Raw genomic sequence first — 21635 nt, forward strand, 5'->3', positions numbered from 1 at the left:
TCACAGGTTGTGGTTCATTTTGAATCTTATCTAGTGACACCAAGGCATATTCTCCAGTTGCCACCATTGCCTTACTTTGTTGCTGTCCAATGTATTGTAATTTGTTCTTATTCCTACCTATAGGACATGTGCTAGATGTAATAGGAATTACATGTATGGAACTTACCATAGCTTCCAAAAGCTTTCTCTCCTCCTCTGGAAAAAGAGGTTTAGTGGTCACCAATTGCTGCTGCCCAGATTTTGCTTGATCAGCTGTAGGATTTTCAGCTTTAACAGCCCGCCTTGTATCCTGCAGTTGCAGCTTGACTTGGACTTGTAGTTGGGGAACTGCCGTTAGCACCTATAGTAAGCTGCTTGGAAGATGTTGCTACATCTTGAGGAAAAATTCTAGCTGGTGCAATTGGAATTGCAGCACTAGGAGACATTCTGGGAACAAATGCAGGAGCATGGAGGTTTAATTTGCTCGTGGGGACTACAAAAATATCATGCTTAGCTTATTTTCCTGCATCATTAGTATTAAAGTAGAATAGTAAACAAACAAAGAATGATGGTAAGTGCAATTAAGAACATCACACGTTGCTAGATTAGATAGGAACCTAATTCCAAACCTATCTTAGCTCTCTGTGGATTTGATCCCAACCTTTCGGGTAAAAACTGCATCGACCGCTCTTGCCACTCTATAGTGGTATAGGGTTGGACCCGATAGGGCACAACCATCATGTTGTGGATCCACGGTCTCCTGAATAGGGGGTTATACCTCATGTCCCCTTAGATCACATAAAACTTAGTCTCCTGGATGGTTTTGGCTGCGTTTACTGGTAGTTTCACAAGTCATGTTGAATTCACTTAGCACTCGGACTGCAAGCACGATTTGATCTTGTAGGCCGAGTTATTCTATGACCCTCAACTGAATGATATTTGCCGAGCCACATGGATCAATTAACACACGTTTTACTCGAGTTTTATTCATGAGTACATATATTACCAGTGCATCATTATGGGGCAGTATGATTCCTTCTGCATCCTCGTCGTTGAAATATAATGTTCCTTATCGTATGTAATCTTGTGTTCGTTTCTCCCTTTTTCCTCGTGGTTGATACTTTGGTGTGCTTTAACATTGGACCTTGAGGAACATCGACCCCTCCGATGATCATATAAATGACGTGTTGAGGTTCTTCTTGCTCGTTTTGTTTATTGGGATCCCTATTTCTGAAATGGTTATTAGCTTGGTCGCTGAGAAACTCCTGAAGGTGCCCGTTGTTGAATAACCGGGCTACTTTTTCTCTCAATTGTTGACAATCTTCAGATCTGTGGCCATGAGTGCCATGATATTTGCACATTTGTTTGGGACCTCTTTGGGCTGGATGGGTTTGTAAAGGTCGAGGCCATTTGGTATCTTTGATGCATCCAATAGCTGATATGATGGCAGTTGCATCAACATTAAAGTTGTATTCTAATAATCGTGGTGCCTCTTTAGGTATGATGGGCCTGTCGAAGTCGTTCTTGCTCATGAGCCCTCGAAAACTCTGCCTCGATCACTTCTCCTTTCATTTTGTACGGAATTTCTCCTATATCCGTTGCTCCTACGATCTCCATTATATGGTTGATATCGATCTCTGTTCAACCTCGGTTCTCGGTCAATATCCCTCTTGATTCTATCGACGGGTCTGATAGGTTAAATGGACCTAGAAGGATCCCTAAGTTGATCATCTTCGACCCTGATCTTCGATTGATACCAATTATGCACATCGGCCGAAGTAACAGCTGGGTATTCTATCAAATTCTGCTTCAACTACTGCGAAGCCACCAAGTTTCGAACATTGAGTCCTTGGGTGAAAGCTTGAATAGCCCAATCATCAGCGACCGGTGGCAGGTCCATCCATTCCATTTGAAATCGAGACACGAATTCTCTGAGTAGTCCTTCTGCCTTACCTTGAAAAGGTACGACTTCCTGGTTTCAACCTTGATGGACCCAGTGTGTGCCTTTACGAAAGAATATGAAAGCATAGCAAATGAGTCAATAGAATTAGGTGGTAAATTTTGGTACCAATCATAGCTCCCTTTGACAGGGTCTCTCCGAATTTCTTTAGCAAGACAGATTCGATATCGTCATCCTCTAGATCATTCCCTTTGATAGCACATGTGTAAGAGGTGACATGCTCATTCAGATCGGTCGTTCCATTATATTTAGGAATCTCGGGCATGCGAAACTTCTTGGGGATCGACTTGGGAACCGCGCTCAGGGGTAAAGGTTTTTGCATGAACTTTTTGGAGTCTAGACCCTTCAATATTAGCGGTGTCCCTGGGATTTGATTGACCCTGGATTTGTAATTTCCCACCTTCTTGTCGTTTGCCTCGATCTTCTTTTCCCCCGACTCAATTCATTTTATCAATTCTTCGAGCATCTTTATGATTACAAGATCGGTCCCTGATTCTTTCTCGTTCGATTTCCTTGAAGCTGATTCGACCTTGTGGCCAACTTCCTGGGACGGCTTAGGCTCGATCTTGCTCGGTGGGTGGTTCTAATTTTGGAGTTGGGCTATCGCTGCCTGTTGAGCCTACAACATTTCAAAGATCACCCGCAAGCTGATCCCGCCTTCTTCGCCGCCATGTGTGCTTTGAGCGGCAGATCGAACATCCCCACGGACGCTAACCTCAGGATCGACAACCAAATTTGCGTTGATGGCTAAATGTGAGCTGACGTCGATTGGATCTATAGTCGGAACTCCATCGAGGCCAACCGGAGGTACGTCGTTCCCTGGCGCTATGTTATCATTTTCGCCGTGGTGACCAAAAACATTGTCAACGTATAGGGGTGCTGACTGAGAGTTCGATATTTTGGTCATAGAATTAAAGATACTCCAAAGAACAAGTGTAAAATAGTGTGTGCTATGAAAGTTTGTACCAGATAATCACTATTATACTTAGCCCCGCAGTGGGTGCCAAATTGTTACCCTTAAAATCGGATAACAATTGAATTTATATGCGATTTTAAGGATACATGATATAACTTGATACAAATTAAGAAAATAGATTAATATTGAAATTAATGATAAGAAAATAAATGCAAACCACACGAATTGAACAACCTTGGTCTTTGAGTTTGATTACCCTCGAGCCAAGAAAATGCCTCAACTGATGTTAGAACAGAATAACAAGATGATAAGAGCTGGAAATAATAGTGTATTGCTTTTTACTGCGTATTACAATGTGTGGTACAAATGATCATACCCCATTTATATAGTAGAGGTGTCTTACTCTTGATACAACTCTATACAAGGTAAAAAATCTCATGATTTGCTAATTAATCGGCCTCTCTTTGATACTTGTCGAGATTTTCACCGTGATTTTCATCCAATCGCGGATATTTCGACCTTTTGTTATTTGGCTTTGGCAAATTTCCCTCGATCTTGTTTGGTCTCGATCTTGTTCGGTCCCCGGGTCATGAGTTTAACGATTTGTCTTTGCACCTTGGTTCGACATAACACGAGGTCGAGCTTTAACCTGTCACTTTTCAATCTCGATTGGTCACATAATATGCAAACTCGATTTTGACCGTATACAAATATTATGCGATACATTATGAAACGACCAAAGATATTGTTATCAAATGCCACTATTCCCCTTCAAGATTAACCTTGCCCTTCAAGGTGTCGTACAACACGCAAGATATGACTTCCTTTTGCTACCCACACAGAACATAAATACAAACCGACCCCTTTCTCCCCTTTCTCCACCATTTCTCTTCACATCTGTCCCTCCACCGAACCGCCATTAACAAAGGCCCAATCTCTACATGTCACATGCTTCTCAGACCTCACCACCCAACAGTTAATCATACTTCTCTTTAGCTATCTTCACTTGTTTCTAATCCTAACTTTCTACATCATATGCTTACCCACTAAGTAGAGAAAAAAATACTATTATTTCTTTCTTTTGTGATTATCCATCTAATTCACCGGCTTTTTTTGATACTCTATTTGTGGTAATTTGTAGTTTTTGTTTTTCCTGCCTTTTTACTTTATACAGAAATGGGGCTTTTGATAGTTGGTTGCCGAACCTGAATTTTGAATCTTTATCTGTTTATTGGATTATTTGATGCTAATTTAAGGATTGTATGTAAATTTATTTCTTTATCCTGTGGGTTTTGGATGATTATTGTAATCTGGTCTTTAACTAAGAGGATTACGCTTTTAACAACTTATATATTTTTGTATGCATAGTTTGAACTTTTGGACTGTTGTGACAAAATGTGAATCCCTCAATGAATACAGAATCTACCAAGAGTTAGAGACTTGTAGGTCAGCGTAGAGATAAATGTGAGATTTAGAGAATCTCTAGTTTTGGAGAACCCCTAATTTGTCATAGAAAACAAGGGGAAAAGACATAAGTAGCCAGCGTATTAGTCCTTATAACAGTCCCCTAGCCCTAAAATTTATAGGAAATAACTCTAAATTAATCTAGTCATATCACTTAGGATCCTCGGATAGAAATCGTCTATAGGAAATAACTCTAAATTAATGTAGTCATATCACTTAGGATCCTCGGATAGAAATCGTCTAAAAAAAAGGGGACAAAAAAACTCGCTCATTCAATTAATCCATGGATAGTGTGCAAATGATTTTGGGCGACTCCAACAAAATTAGACCAAAATAAACCAAAATTGTGTGAACCAAAACTTTCTCTAAATGAATATTTGTCAAAAATTTAAAAATTTTGGCGAGAAACGGCATAAGGATTTGCAGATCAGTCATGGTACCACACAATGTGGAGTGGGATAGTGAATACAGAACTTGTATTCACTGTACTCCCTCTTGTAGCATAGCAGAACATTAACAGTTCCATGGTTGATATGCAAATCCTTATACCGCTTCTTGCCAAAGTTTTTTCAATATTGGATAGAAATCGTTTAGAGTGTTTTGATTCACTATTTTGGTCTATTTGGGTTTGATTTTGCTAGAGTTGCCTAAAAGATCTGCATGAGCGAGTTTTACTCCCCTTTTTCTGTTAGACGGATTTCTATCTAAGGATCCTAAGCGATATGGCTAGACTAATTTTGGATTATTTACTGTAAACTAAGTTGCTCCGACACGGCAGTTTAGGTGTCGCACCTGTGTCGAGACGACCCTTGTATGGGTGTGGCTAGGGGATCCGCACTGGATTTGGTCAAACAATGTTGGGTACTTTGACCACGACGAACAGAAAAATACGAGATGAGATAAAATTTGATTCCCGAAATCAGAACCAAAACTAGGGTAAATTTGAAGAAAATAGCATACCTTATCTAGGAAATCAATCCTTTACTTATCATACAACTTGAGAATAAAAAAAATTCACACTTTATAAGCTATACGTAAGTATTCCATAAAATTTCTCATAATTTAGAGATATTTTTATATTTTTAAAATTATTTCTAGCTAGATCCCTACACCCGTATCCGTACTAGGATCGTATCTCCGAATCTTAGGATTTACATCTCGAAAAATCCGACCTTTAAATCCGCATCCATGTTGGACACTCGTACCCGAGTCCGAGCAACTTAGACTGTAAATCACTTTTTCGGTCTAGCAGCAATTATATTGACTAATTGGCTTGCTACTTATGTTTTTTCCCCAAAAAACAAATTATTTGTGTTGGAATTGGATGGGCCTTAAAATAGATATAGAGGATTCATATAGTCGACTCCAACTAGTTTGGAAACTGAGGTGTGGTGATGCAAATGGAACTAAAAGAGTATGAATAACGTTTACTAGGCTTAAGGGGCTAACGGTTATCACAGTCATGGTCATATGTTTGCTTAAAGAAGAACTTTTGTTGCTCCAACCTATTTCAACGGATGCTAAATTTTGTATTGGAAGTAGGGTATCACTTGAGTTATATAGTATTGCAGGAGACTGATTGTTTTTATAGTCTAACTCTAGCAAGGATTTATCCTCTAATAGAGTGAGATTGTGTTGATAACTCCAGCTTCACCATTGGTATTTATAGCCTCAAGTCATTGCATAGGTGGGTCACACTATTCTAAGTGGCAGGTAATTATAGCTGGAGCTAGCAAGTTGATAGTGGCGAATGTACTTTGGTTGCTTGCTTTTGTTAGATTTTCAACATCAAGAGCTTAGCATAGTGGAGGGTATTGTGCATTAATATTTACCATTACCTTTGGGTGTTGATTATCCATGCTAAGAAGATATAAAGGAGGAAATATTAATATTCTGACTGTGATTGGCAGCACATATGATTATATTGATAATCGATCCCAAGTAACTAGTATATACTAATAGATTGAAGAAAAATGTGTTACATAGGTACTAATTTATGCACTTGTTAATCATAGGTTTTATCATTCACCTATGTCCCTCCACTATCATTTTTCTTATCTTGGAACATTTTAGGCATTGAATCCTCTGCCTTGGTCCTTCGTTCTATTTTAGCTGTTCTGTTTTAATTTTTGAACTTTAATTTTTGAAGTTGTTTCCCTTTGTGGTGCTATGTAGGGCGTTAGTTTTCATTGTTGAAGGAGTTATATTGCGATTTCAACTTGAAGCTCTGTTTTCCCCCTGTTATATATATATGGGCTGAGGTATATATTTATGGGAGGTGCAGAGGATGCTGAACCACCATCCAAACGTGTGAAAGTATCCTCTGGGGAACCAGGAGATCTTTCAAACAGCACATTTCCTAGAGATCCTGCAAGTTGCTCATTGAATGACTTGATGGCTCGCCCCCTGGTTTGCCAAAGGGACGACGAGGTTGTTGGTACAAAAGGGGTCGTCAAGAAAGTTGAATTTGTGCGAATTTTAGCAGAGGCATTATATTCTCTAGGTTATAACAAAACTGGGGCACATCTAGAAGAAGAGTCTGGGATACCTTTGCAATCTGCTGTGGTAAAGTTATTTATGCAGCAAATCCTTGATGGTAAATGGGATGAAAGTGTAGCCACATTACATAAAATCGGTGTAGTGGATGAAAAGGTTGTTCAATTGGCATCATTTCTGATATTGGAACAGAAGTTTCTTGAACTGTTAGATGAAAAAAAAGTCAAGGATGCTTTGAAGACATTGAGGACTGAGATTGGACCTCTTTGCATAAACACTGATAGAGTCCGTGAGCTTTCTTTGTGCGTTTTATCACCTTTGCAGCAGGTTCGTGCTGTAGCGTCAGGTCAAGTTGTTGTGAGAGCAAAGTCACGAAGAAAGCTACTAGAGGAATTGCAAAAATTGCTTCCCCCAACAGTCGTAATTCCTGAACAAAGATTGATACATCTTGTTGAACAGGCTCTCGACTTGCAACTAGATGCTTGTAGGTTTCACAACTCTTTGGTAGGTGAGATGTCTTTGCTCACTGATCATCAGTGCGGAAGGGATCAAATTCCATCTCAAACTTTGCAGGTTAGATTGCATTTCAATCTTGATACTTTCTTAACCTGTTCAAGCTTTACCATTCCAGTATTTGTTCTTAGAAATGCTTAATGCACCTTATAATCACCTATAACTTAGATCCATCTGTGTTTTGGTTTATATATACAGATGATAAATATTCACGATGGGAAGTGTTAGATCAAGTTCATACTTTATATTACAAATAATGTTAATCTAAAGGATTTTTCACTTCATTTATTCTATCACTGTTTGAGTAATGTAAAACTCACTCTGACAGTGGAAAGCGTCAAACCACTGATTGAGTTGATGCCTGTGTTTTAATAAAGACAATTCCTTAATATGCTATGTATGTTAAAATCACGTTGTCAAAATGTGCCTTTAAACTTTATATTCCCTCCGTTTCAATTTATGTGAACCCGTTTGACTGGGCACAGAGTTTAAGAAAAGAGAGAAACTTTTGAACTTGTGGTGTAAAATGAGACACATATATTTTGTGTGGCTGTAAATAATTGCATAAAGGTAAATAGTTTCCAAGTAGGGAAAGAGGTCATTCTCTTTGGCACAGACTAAAAAGAAAATAGGTTTATATATTGAAACGAAGGGAGTATGAAGCGTCTTAGAGCTTTTACTGTAAGACTGGGAAGCTAGCATTTATGTATCTAAACGTAAGAGTATTCAATTCATGGCTGCGGAGTATATACGCTAATCTGCTATTTGGAAATCCGAGTTTTATAAGGGTGGATATTGTTACAATATGCATAGCTCTTTACTCTTTAGTGTATATGGTGTACCTAGTCAATTGTATTAACGTTGGGTTGTGCAATTATATTGTTAAAGATCTTAATAGTGGAACGGTTTTATAATTTTTTTAGTTGGTTTTGTGCTAGAGTTTTACTCTGTTAGCAAGTTGCTGGGATTTGGTCTTATCCAGTTGTCGTATTGTGAAGTTTTGGTGTAGCTGGTATTGCTCGTACCACAATCATAACCTGAGTCAAGATAATAGAAAAGAATCAATGTTGGGATAATTGTGCACCCCAGATACCTGCATGATCAACTTCATCTTACAACTGGCTTAGGGGCTTGATGATCCAAATTGGTCAAATCTTATTCAAGTAGCTTTGTGGCTGAGCACTTCAGTAGATCTTCCATTGTTGCTTCCAATTTAGCATTTTTTCTTTCTGTTTGATACTTCTGTTAGTATTGCCTAGTTTTGGATACTGATGGAAAAAGTTAATGTTGATGAGTAAAGGCAATTGGTGCATGAATCTTTTTTTCTTGGGTATGCTCGAAGCCTCGTCTTGTTTTCCATTGAGTTGCAGGTTTTTGTAAGTCTTTAAGGCACCAATAAAGAAGGATAATGTTGGTCACTGGCAAGCAGATATTTTGCCATAAGGAAATGCTTGGCTGATGTCATTTTAAGCACATAGATTTATTGGATACTTAGAAATGTGTAGAAGAGCACATGGCAAATGCAGATATAATTCAAAATTCAAACCATGTGAGATTGATGGGAGGGGCAAACTTGGCAAGTCTAAAAACTTTATAGGGAGAGGATAGGCCGAGGAGATGGAGAGATAGATATGGCCAAGAATATTCTGAACATCAGGCGAGTGTGGGGCTTTTTGCAAAGTGTGGGGCTTGTTGCAATTGAAAGAGGAAGGCCCGAAGTAACTCAAAGATAGGGCCGGGCTATTTTGAAATTTTTGGTAGAACTGGAGAATAAAACGATTACATGACATAAGAGAAGCAATAGGGCTGGTGAGTTTGGTCTCGACACACACGAGATGAATTGAGTTGATGGAGATTTTAGAAGGGAAGCACTAAGAAAAAGGATTATCAGATAGGGAGATCTTTTGTTTAAGGAGGAAGTTGTGTTAGTAAGCACAACATAAAATTTTTACAGTTATCGTTTTTCAGGAGGGAGGCGGTGGACAAATGTGCGATAGACAAGTCCTTAGGTTTGATAGTTTTACACTTGCTTTCTTCCAACAATGCTGGAGCACAATTAAGGGGAGGTGTTGGAGTACAATTGCATACCTGTGGCCCTGGGCAGCAAACAAAGTGGTTGACTTTGAAAGGAAGAAGGAGAACCGGGAAATTCGTGCAAGTTGAATTTTGAGAAGCATATGATCATGTGAATTGGGAGTTCTTGGATTTCTTCGTGATGAAGATGTGATTTGGACAGAAATAGAAGAGATGGACCATTTTTTATATTGCTTTGATCAAGTCCTCTATCACGGTGAATGGAAATCCGTGTGAGTTTTTCGGCTACTCGAGGGGGTTGAGGCAGGGATCCGTGATCTCAAATGTTAGTTAATTTGGTGATAAAAGCACCGAATAATATAATGGACAGAGGTGTGGCAAAAGGATCATGAGGGGTTTTGCTGCATTGATTGAGCAACTAAGCAATGTGAGGGTCACACTTACTATTTGCAGATGATACTTTAGTCTAGGTGGTTTAGAACTAAAAATTAACCTTGGGAAATGCGAGATTATACCGATAGGCAAGGTTGATAACATTGACATCTTTGTAGAATTTTTATTGTGATGTGCGTCGAAAAAGGTTCTCACAGTGGAACTAGGTGATTGAAAGAGTTGGGAAGCGACTTGCAGGTGGCAAAAGAGGTAATTGTCAAAAAGGGAAGGAACTAGGAAATACTGGTTAAGAGTATACTTTCAAGCATCCTTGCGCATTGTATGTCACTAATGTAGGCGGCAGATATGATTGAAAAACTTTCGAGACTCCAGATGGGGTTCTTATGGAATACCGCAGATGAGTCGATGAGGTTTTTTTGTAAGGTGGAAGATTGTCAAGACACAAGAAAAGAGGGAGAACTGAAAGTGAATGAACTCGGAAATGTTTTAGAGATTTGGTTTGGAGGAACTATCATTCTGGAGGGGTGATAGAAGAAAAGTACGGCATAATAAGGGATGGGTGGATGAGAAGGAACATCATGCTTCTGCTCGAATATGTTTCATAGAGAAACATCATGAAATGGTGAGAAGACTTTGATGACCAAGTAACCTTCCGGATAGGTAGTAAGATAAGCTTTTGGGATCACAGGTGTTGTGGAGAGAATATGCCGAGGCATCCATTCCCTAACACTTAGACAGAGATGCTAGTGTAACAGGTGATCTAAGTTTTAGACAAAACTTACATGATAGGGAGATATGGGAACTCCAAAGCTAGGGGAACTACTTTATAAGCGGAGCGTCTCACACTTATTGTAGGATTCGTGGAGATGGGGCACAAGTAGAGATGTGATGTTCTCAGTTAAAGCTTCCTAGCAGGAATTGTTGTTGAGGAAGTGTTTTTTCCACATTGTCGATGGATACTGAAGGCGCCTGAAAAATGTGTCCTTTGCATGGCTAGTGACTAGGGAAGTCATCCTGACAACCAAATAATTTGTGGAAGAGATGGATTACGCATGTTAGTTGGTAGTTTATGTGGAAGTGTGTAGGATAAGATTTAAATAATCTCCTCTTGCATTGTTATGTGGCAACATCTTTATGGTGGACTGTCGTGAAATGGTTCGGAATACAGTGGATAATGCCAAGCACAGTAAAGAAGCGTTGCACAGTTGGGCTTTCTAGAAAAGGACCTAGGGCATGGGATGGCTATTGCCGCTTTAGCTGTTGTTTGAGTGATTTGGAAAGTAGGAGTATTTGAGCTTTTGAATGGCTGAGAATGATATTGTAAACTTAAGGGTTTGCCTCATGCTTTTAGTTCTTTTGGTGCACCCACCGCCCACGAGGTCCTTACTTGTGTTCATGATTAGGTGATTCTTGTGGAGAACCATGGTTTGGTGTAAGTTCGCTACTTTCTGATATACTGCTTATGTACATGGGTTTTATCCCAACATCAATAAAATTAGTTACCTTCAGAAATAAAAAAGATGCATTCAACCAGCAAGGAGTGGCCATACAAGCTATGATGCAAAAAAATGGCAACTCTTAAAATCATAACAAGTATTAGGATTTTCCAGTAGATTGAGTACATATTGGAAGGTGATAGAAACCATAGTTTCATCAGTGGACGATGCATCTCTAGAGATCTTCGGACCACCATCATGAGAAGAAGCAAGAACTCGGTTAGCAGGTGGGATTTGAAGGATGTCGTCTTGAGTAAACACAAAGAAGAGGAGTCTTAACAATAAGAGTAGTAGTAGGAAGATAGGTGGATATGACAGTTTGAGCAAGTGCACCTAAAGAGAAATATGGAGAAATCTCTAAAAATGTCATTTCTCATAAAGTTAGCTATTGGTATGTACTAAAATAAAACTTTTTCGAAGAAGAGAGTCCTCCAAAAATACATTTGATAGATTTTTGCTCAAGCTGTCTTTATTGATGTTGAATTTCGAACAAAGAAATTGTTTTTGATCTGGGTAAAGAATCCTATCGAGCGCACTTGCGGCAAAATAAAAAGAAGACATTTGATTAATAACAAGCAGTGAGGAGGACTTCACATTTTGGCGAATGATAACATGGTGATGTATATGTAATGTGTCAATTGTTTCAATAAAGTGACTAGGTGTTTCTCTTGCAACTTATACGAGCACAATGTGATGGATGAATAATTCATCGGGAAAACACGAAATGGAGAAAGATGTTAAAAAATATTCTCGCTTATGATTAACCTCTTGTTAGTTACACCAAACTGATCGCGGATTCCGGCATAAAATGTTGGAAGATAAAAAATAACTCAGATCTACTTTAATTAGTAATAACCAAGTGCACCGAGAACAGTCTTCAACATAGTAATTGACGTCTAAATTGGAACTAACACGACCTGGACTCCATATGTTTGAGCAAACAATTTAATATATGCCCTATTATTGACTTGGTTTTTTTGAGAGAAGCCCGACTTCGTTTTGAATGTAAGTTGTCACAACTTACATTCAAAACGAGGCAATTCAAAAAAAAATCTATAATTTGTGGAGATACTCAAATGCCCCAGGTTGCTGGGATAAGTGTTTTTGATCTAGATAGATGAGCATGCTGAAATGGTTGTGTGGGCATATTAGGAGGGATATGGTCAGGAATGAAGCTATTCAGGATAAGGTAGGTGTGACCTCCGTCGTGGACAAGATGCAGGAAACGAGGTTGAGATGGTTCGGGCATATGAAGAGGAGATTTCCAGATGCCCAGGTGAAGAGGTGTGAGAGATTGACAATGGCGGGTCTGAGAAGAGGTAGAGGTAGGCCAAAAAAGTATTAGGGAGAGGTGATTAGACAAGACATGACGCATCTTCAGTTTACCAAGGACATGACCCTTGATAGGTAGGGATGGAAGGCGAGGATTAGGGTAAAAGGCGAGTAGGCAGTTGAGCGTCTTCCCTTTCATTCCAGTAGTAGCAACGTTATTCTTGTTATTTCTTATTCTTAGTATTCTATTATTGCCTGGTGTTTTGGTTGTTGTACTATCTTATTGTTGTTACTGTTTCCCCGACGCTTACAATAATGCTTTTCTTCTCTATATTTCTGTAATTTTTCATTCTTGCTTGGAGCCGAGAATCTATCGGAAATAGTTTCTCTACCTGTACAGGGTATGGGTAAGGCTGCGTACTCACTATCCTGCTCAAACCCCACTTGTGGGATTACACTAGGTTTGCTGTTGTTCAGTTGTTGTTGTTGTTGTTGTATAGCTAAGACAAGTTCTGGACTTCGTCTCCTATTCCAACTATTTGTCCATACTTCAGTTTTGCACAAGACCATATTCAGCCAAGAAAGTCATAGAACTAATTGGATATTTGGTTGATTTACTAATGGATACTAGAACATATTGGCTTGCAACAAGACTGGACGTAAAGGGAAGGAAGATGATGAGCTTCTCCTATTCCTTTTAACTACAATATTTGATCCATTAGTTAGGACAACATAAGAAAAAGAAGAATTAAGGATGACAAAAATAATGCTACTGGAGATGTGGTTTAAGACAATGTAGTTAAAATTCTATGGCCCAAGAGATGAAGCATGTGTTATTCAGCAAATTAATTACAAGGTTGAGCTGCACACGCAGTAAAGAAGGATGATCACTGTTTTGCTATTTGGTACTGGACATAGTTACATAATGAGCTCCAATTAAGAAGTCAACATGCAAAAGATGAAGATTGTGTAACATGGTTCACAGTTCTTTTGCTCTTTGGTACTGCAGATGGTCATTGCAACCGTGATTTGTCACGCATGATCTAATATTTTAATAATTCTTTCCCTAGTACACATGACATGACAACATGCAAATATGATTTGATAAGGTTCTTTAGGAGGGGCTCTTTGATATAAAGCTAGTTCTGTATACCTCTTGTATAAAAGAATATTCCTACTTTAACAATGAAAGTTAGCTTATACATCTAATTAACTTAACCTTGATTGATCGAAGAGATTGATGATTGTGTCATAAGGCAAATGTGCAAGCATAAGTTCTATTTGGATAACTAGAAGAATATCTGTACATTATCTACAGAATAAACTTCAAGTAGGAATGGATTCCCACTTTTTCTATTAACAATAAAACTCTCTTCTTTTTGTGTCCTCTACTTTGTTTTGTATTTACGCTTTTTATTATTTGTCTTCTTTTGCTCAACTAGTATCCTCCTGTTGGAGTTCTAATTTCATCTGCCCTTAAACTGTATTACCAAATACTTTTACTTGGCACTTGGCATTTTTGAAAATGATGCAGACATACTTGAAACATGCTCTAAAACTAAAAAATTATAGAGTTATGCTTTTATTAAATTTGCTAGGCAACTCTCTCTAGTATCCAAATCGTGACTGTCATGGACATGACGGTGTGTTAGATGTTTTATATAGTTGTTCTAAGTGTACTTCCTCTTATTTTTTTTCGTTTCTTCTTCACTTACTTTATGTCTCTCTTTCTTGTCACCCACTTTTCCCCTTAAATGAAGTCTAACGACATAAACAGATTAAGATTTTGAAATTTTACCTTCATGTTTTTATAAGAACAAGGGTGATATCCAAAGTTGCAACAACTACCGGGGCATCAAGTTACTAAGCCATACTATGAAAGTCCGGGAGAGGGTGGTGGAGATGAGGTTGAGGAGGATTGTGACTATTTTTGAAAATCAGTTCGGATTTATCCCGGTTCGTTCGACTACGGAAGCTATTCATTTTGTAAGGGGGTTGATGGAGCAGTATAGGGAGAGGAAGAGGGATTTACTTATGGTGTTCATCGACTTAGAGAAAGCTTACAATAAAGTGTTGAGGGAGGTTTTGTGGAGATGTTTGGTGGTTAGAGGTGTTCATGTTGCATAAATTAAGGCTATTAAGGACATGTATGATGGAGCTAAGACTCGAGTAAGGAATGTGGGAGGGGACTCAGAACACTTCCAAGTTATGATGGGGTTGCACCGGGCGTCAGCCATCAGCCCATTTCTATTTGACTTGGCGATCGACGCACTAACACGCCACATTCATGGGGAGATGCCATGGTGCATGTAATTTGCAGATGATATTGTACTGATTGACGAGACGCAAGGCGATGTCAGTGAGAGGTTAGAGGTTTGGAGGCAGACCCTGGATTCTAAAGGTTTCAAGTTGAGCAGGACCATGACAGAATACTTGGAGTGCAAGTTCAGTGGTGCGACTCAGGTAGTGGACGAAGACGTGAGGCATGATTCTCAAGTCATCCCTAGGAGAGAGTTTTAAATACCTTGGGTCAGTTATACAAGGGAATGGAGAGATTGACGGGGATGTTACACATTGTATTGGGACAAGGTGGATGAAATGGAGGCTCGTTTTCGGTGTTTTATGTTATAGAATGTGCTGCCTATGTTGCGTGGACTCTCCAAAATGTAGCCGCACCCTTGTCGGATCTTTCAAAAATGCACTACTTTTGGAGGATCCGACACGTATCCTACCACATTTTTAGAGAGTTCGAGTAACATAGTGTGCCACCAAAACTTAAGGGTAAGTTCTATAGAGCGGTGGTCAGATTGACTATGTTGTATGGGGCGGAGTGTTGGCCAGTCAAGAACTCCCATGTCCAAAAAATAAAGGTGGCTGAAATGAGTATGTTGAGAATTGAGATGGATGTGCGGGTATACCAGGTTAGATAGAATTAGAAATTAAGTTATTCAGGACAAGGTGGGTGTGACCCCTGTGGAGGACAAGATGCAGGAGCCGAGACTTAGATGGTTCATGCATATGAAGAGGAGAGGCACATATGCTTCGATGAGCAGGTGTGAGAGGTTGACTCTGGAGGGCCTAAGGAGAGGTAGAGGCAAGCCAAAGAAGTATTGGGGAGAGGTGATTAGGCAGGATATGGCGTTGCTCCAGCTTACCGAGGGCATGGCCATGGATAGGAAAGTATAAAGGTTGAGAATAAAGGTAAAAGGTTAGGATTGGTAGCCGAGCGTTGTCCTGTCTGTAACAGTAGTTTTTTTTTTTGATTTGCACCGGGTGTCCGAGTCTCTTCGAGCCCCGACTATTCCCGGGGGTGCACAGGCCCTCGGCAAGGAGTTTCCCGCAAGTGCACCGCGGTTAATTCAGGTTTTACCCAGTCCGATGGCCCTCAGAAATTGTTTGCACCCAGTGGGTTTCGAACTTGAGACCTTGAAAGGGAGCAAACCCCAAGGCTCAAGTCAATTGCCACCAGGCCAACCCCTGAGGGTTACTGTAACTACTGTTAGTTTTGTATTTTTACTTTGGTTTCTAATTGGTATGCTTGTTGTTGCCCTCCTTTTACCTTTCCTGAGCTGAGGGTCTACCGGAAACCTCTCTGCTTTCTTGAAGGTAAGGGTATGGTCTGCGTACACTCTACTCTCCTCAGACCTCACTCGTGGGATTATACCAGTGTTGTGAAGAGCGTGAAGCGAGGAAAAGCGACATGCCCCTTTTCGCTTAAAACGTGAAGCGAGAAGCGAAGCGCTCACTTTTTTGAAGTGAAGCGGAATTTAAAAAAAAAATTAAAAAAATACTGAAGGAAAAGATTAACCAAAGGAAATTGGCAGAAAAAACTGGGTTTGAGACTGAAATAGTGAAAGGAGGAGGAGGGGGTGGAGGAGGAGGAGGAATCACATACCTGGGCTTGACCCTAGTCGCTTGTTTTTCTCTACTGCTCGATGATGTTTTGAAAAAAAAAGAGCTTTTTATTTTTTACACAATATACCGAAGCGCTCGCTTCTGTCGCTTCTCGCTTTTTTGGCAGAAGAGCACGCTTTATATCACCCGCTACGCTTCACAACACAGAAGCGACCAACTGCCCGCTTCATGCTTTAAGCGCTGAAGCGGGTGCCTTTCAGAACACCGAATTACAATGCGTTGTTTGTTGTTGTACATAGACATGTGAAATTTTCTCCTTAGTTTGTGGTATGTCTACATGGACCGTTATTTCCCAAAAACTCCTAGATTAGAGTTTGGGTCTTGAGAATCTTAATTTCAAGATCTGAGCTTCAAGGAGTAATAGTTTGTCCATATTTCTTCCAACTAATTCACATAGTTAAAGATATAAAGAAGGTTCCCATGTCAAATAATGGTAGGGTTTGGCCGTATGACAACGTTTCTGTGGTTGGGTCTTTTGCCGTTCTTGATATAATAGTTTTTGGAAGTGTTAATGAGAGTTCCGCTTTCCTCTTTCAACTTTTTTGGGTTTGTTCATTCTTTCTATACTACACCAGAGGCGGAGCCAGGATTTCAAGCTTATGGGTTCGGGATTCTAATCGTTTGAAGTTACTGGGTTCTAAATTAATACTATATACGTATTCAATGTAATTTTTAAGATAAATACAGGGTTCGAACCAAAGCTACTGGGTTCGGCCGAACCCAGTATCCGGTCACTCTAGCTCCGCCCCTGTACTACACAGTCCCTTTTTATGTAGGGATACTGAACCAACAATTTGACTGACTGCACGGTAATTTAAATGCTAGAAGAAAGGAGGTGGATGCAAGTCAAGAAAATTTTATGTTCTCGTTAACATTGAATTTCATCGACTTTTCCTTAGCTCCCATTTACTATCTATGTGCATCAATATCTGCTTTTCCGATAACCAATTTTTTCTTTCTCTATTATAATAAAAAAGAACCAATTTCTTTGTTTCCATGTTTTTGATTTATTTAAACTTCACTGATATGTGGATTAACTCGCATTTAATTCTGCAGATATAATTTTTTGTTAGCACTTGGATGTGTAATTTTTTCTTTCATTGATTTTGATGCACCAGATATTACGAAATCACAGTGATGAAGTATGGTTCTTGCAGTTCTCCCATGATGGAAAATACTTAGCCTCGTCAGCTGCTGATTGTTCAGTGATTATATGGGAGGTGAGTTTAAGTCCACTTGAGGGTGGTGAAAAAGAAGAGCAGTGGAAGTTTTGGAAAATATTTTAACTTGATTATTTCTTCAAGCTGCGTACATCTCACCCTCCCCCGATCCCACTTGTGGGAATAAGTGGGGATTCACTGGGTTTGTTGTTGTTATTTCCTCAAGCTATAGGGATAAAACACAGTTCAGAAATACCCTAAATATGGAAACATACATAATTACAGTCACAGTCTTCTTCACTAGTGTGAATAAGTTCTTCGTGATCTTTTTCACAGTTACGAGACTCCTAAGCTTGAGAAATAGTCTACTAAAAGAAATCATGCTTGATTATTCATAAATCATAGACTCTCGCAGATCTTGTAAGGGTGTCTAGTAATTGGTCATTTGAATAGAGGAAACTAAAAGTATACCCTGGATTAATATTTTTTCTGGTAAAGGGACAGATTATTTTTCATTGTGTTTTGTTCTTTGTTGAAACATAACATAGGATTTCAAGTAATGTTAGTGCGGCTTGATTGTCATTAGTTTTCAGTGTTTATCTATTTCCGTATTTATACACATCTATGAAATCTTATTTCTAGTGACGCTGTAATACTTTTGCTGTTTAAAGGTATCAAGCTTGTATGTGGAAATCAGCACTAAGATATGTACTCGTAAAAAAGAGTTGGTACTTGTATAGTTGTATTGGCTCTTTTGGTTTGTCATGTGGCGCAATACTCAGCATATGATTTCATGCATTCTTGTTGGTGCTTGTATGTATAAAATGGAGTTAGTTTTTGACTTGTATGATGTGCAAGATTCATTCTCCTCCATGTTTTGTTCCATGTTTGGTAAAGTTTGAAAGAACTGATTTTTTTTTTCTTCCCGGAGCTGTTTTTGGGGTCAGGGAGGAAACACAGGGGATATGACAATAGAAAGCTGTCTGGGTATGTAGGTGGTGTTATTTGTAATCGGAGCTTATTAGGATGCTATTGTGTTAAACATAAAGTATTAGTGTTCTTTTTCAGCTCTCAGCTTTCTGTTCTTTGTAGGTGAAATTGGATGGTTTGTTCTGCATGAAGCACCAGTTTTCTGGTCACCAGAAACCTGTCTCCTATATGTCATGGAGTCCTGATGACCATCAGCTTCTCACTTGTGGAGTAGAGGAAGTTGTCAGACGGTGGGATGTTGAATCAGGTGAATGTGTACATATTTATGAGAAAAATGGTCTTGGTCTGATCTCGTGTGGATGGGCTCCTGATGGCAAAAGGATATTATGCGGTGTTACGGACAAGAGCATTAGCATGTGGGATCTGGAAGGGAAAGAGTTGGAGTGTTGGAAAGGCCATCGAACTATTAGAATATCTGACTTGGGCATAACTAGTGATGGGCAGCATGTAGTCTCTGTTTGCAAAGATAATATGATATTACTATTTGGATGGGAATCAAAAGCAGAGAAAGTAATTCAGGAGGATCAAACAATAACTTCATTTGTATTGTCCATGGACAGTAAGTATTTATTGGTTAGTCTTTGGAATCAAGAAATTCATCTGTGGAATATAGAGGGAACTGTAAAGCTCATATCCAAATATAAAGGGCATAAACGTTCACGCTTCGTTGTAAGGTCTTGCTTTGGCGGACTGGATCAAGCATTCGTTGCCAGTGGAAGTGAGGACTCACAGGTACTGCTTCTCTTGTTGATCAAGAAAACAACTAACTCCAGTAGAATCTATATCTTGTGACATTTCTAAGTTGTCATTATGAATATTAATTTTCTTTCCACGACTTACCTCTTGCGCAGAATATCAAATTTCTTGTTTGCACATCAGAACAGTACTTTTCAGTAATACCCGAGAAAGGTTTGCTACTGTGGGGTGAATCTATTAGGAATAGGGTTACATTAATTCTAATCACACATTATGAAAAATGTTAAAGATCCCGAGATGAAAATGATCCAAGTTGTGCTTTGATCCTTTTCTTGTTGAATAAGGAATAAGAGCAATAGAAAAATGCCAGTTTGAGAATGAAGATATCTGTCTTTGCCCTCAGGGGTTATCTCAATTGGCAAAAAGCTTGAGGGACTTGTTCCTTAGGTCGCAGGTTCAGGCCCTGTGTCAAGCGACCTAACTTTGGTATTTAAGTGGAGAAGGGTAGAGGGATTCCCGAGTTTCAAGGGCTGTGATTGGCTCAAAGGGTCGGCTCCTTATGGATTTCGCGGTCATAAAAAAAAAGGAATGAAGAGATCTATCTTTATTAAAACCTAATAGAAGATCTTTTTAGGTGTGTTCGTCAATTTAAAGTTTAGCACAAACAGTATTACTCCTTCCTTTTCATATGATAGTGGTTGACTGGAAACAGGAAACAAAGTTCTAAGTTGTTAATTTGATTTTAATATATTAGTAGCAGTAGAAATTTTTATTGTAATGGTTGGGAAGTACAACAACAACAAGAAATCAAGTGTAATCCCACAAGTGGAGTCTGGGGATGGTAGTGTCTAGACAGACCTTACATCTACCTATAGACCTTACGCCTACCTATAGGAAGGCAGAAAGGCTGTTTCCGGTATACTCTCGGCTCAGCATAATGGTTGAGAAGTAATAGAAAAAAATACTGCTTCAAAGTTTGAAATTTAAAGAGCAGTTAACAGGACCAAAATTTTAGAAGTTGTATAGGATTAAATTTGGTGAAATATCCTGAAATGAAAAGGGTATCATGTAAATTGGAACAGATAGAGCATTGTTGTGCTTAGAATGTAACTTTTGTGTGTAATACAATGTTGCTTCCGTTGAAATTACAAATAGAGATTAGACATGGTACTTTTGTTGTTTCTTTCTGTCATTGGACACAAAGCACAAATTTGTTTTGCGAGATAATATTTCTTGTATGAAATGGCTTTCTTGGAAAATTTGTTTATTTTGTTCTGTTTCATTGCTCATTTCCATCCCCTAATTCCGCATCAATTCTAAAATCCAAGTCCAACTTTCATGGTCTCTTTCATTCCATCATCAGCACAGGGAAATGCGACCCCTTAGTTATCCTTTCTTTGACTTCTGTTATTTAATATGCTGCGATGCCTTTATCATATTGAGATTTACTCTTGCATCTATACCCGTGAAAGCGGTTGAGTTTTGATCTGAAGCTATATTTTCAGGTTTATATATGGCATAGAAGCTCAGGAGAACTCATTGAGACAATGGCTGGACATTCTGGTACAGTAAACTGTGTTAGCTGGAACCCAGCAAATCCTCATATGTTGGCATCTGCAAGTGATGATCATACTATTCGCATATGGGGCTTGAATCAAGTAAACATGAAACACTATGACACATTTAGTAACGGCGTGCATTACTGCAATGGGGGAACTTAGAACTCTCGGGGGCATACACTGGTGCAATGTAATGTTATTAGATAGATACCTTTTCTTAACCATTGCTTTCTATGTATATTCTTTTACATCAAGGTCAAGCTAACATTTATGACAAGCAGGAATGTGAAATTTACATTCAGTCCAGCAATAAATCATGTACTCTAGTTTCTTTTATTGATTTCTTTTGTGTGACTATTGTTGCTATTCAAATGACCAGGTAAGCAGCCTAGGTTTTACAAGTAATATACTAACATATAAAGAGGAGATCCTGATCGATCTTTAAACTTTTAGCGCTTCTTTTCTTTCTGTTGCGATCTGATCTAGGTCATAATCTTTATGGGATTACCAAAATTACTAATAGAAAGTCGAACATGCGGAATCAAAGAAGTATTTTTACCTTAAATTATCTATATAGGCTGTTTAGTTACTGGAAAAAAGTTATGCAGGGATTAAAATATTGAGATTGTAATAATGTGATTAATAATCACGGTATTGTTTTGGTGTATATGCATTTTTTTTTATGAATGTTATTAAAAAAGGGATATACTTGTATAATCTGAAATATGTTGGTTTTAAGATGTATAAATTTTTCTTTTCCAGTTATAACCTTAGCTTTGCATGCTCAAAGCC

At 38.8% G+C, this 21635-nt stretch overlaps 1 protein-coding gene across 2 annotated transcripts; it reads left to right on the plus strand.

Annotated features, from left to right (window-relative positions):
* The first annotated feature begins 3640 nt into the window (after positions 1-3640).
* LOC107827204 (WD repeat-containing protein 26 homolog) lies at positions 3641-21179 on the plus strand. 2 transcript variants are annotated; one of them, XM_016654295.2, is made up of 5 exons: positions 3641-3830; positions 6495-7388; positions 17557-17658; positions 18691-19320; positions 20790-21179. In XM_016654295.2, the coding sequence occupies exons 2-5, from the start codon at positions 6591-6593 to the stop codon at positions 21003-21005; spliced, it is 1746 nt and encodes a 581-aa protein (XP_016509781.2). In that variant the 5' UTR covers positions 3641-3830; positions 6495-6590; the 3' UTR covers positions 21006-21179. The 2 variants fall into 2 exon arrangements, with proteins under 2 accessions (XP_016509781.2, XP_016509782.2); XM_016654296.2 differs by having other exon boundaries at positions 3658-3985.
* The last annotated feature ends 456 nt before the right edge of the window (positions 21180-21635 follow it).

The sequence above is a fragment of the Nicotiana tabacum genome, chromosome 11 (genome assembly GCF_000715075.1).
Source record: "Nicotiana tabacum cultivar K326 chromosome 11, ASM71507v2, whole genome shotgun sequence".
In the NCBI taxonomy this organism is placed as follows: domain Eukaryota; kingdom Viridiplantae; phylum Streptophyta; class Magnoliopsida; order Solanales; family Solanaceae; genus Nicotiana; species Nicotiana tabacum.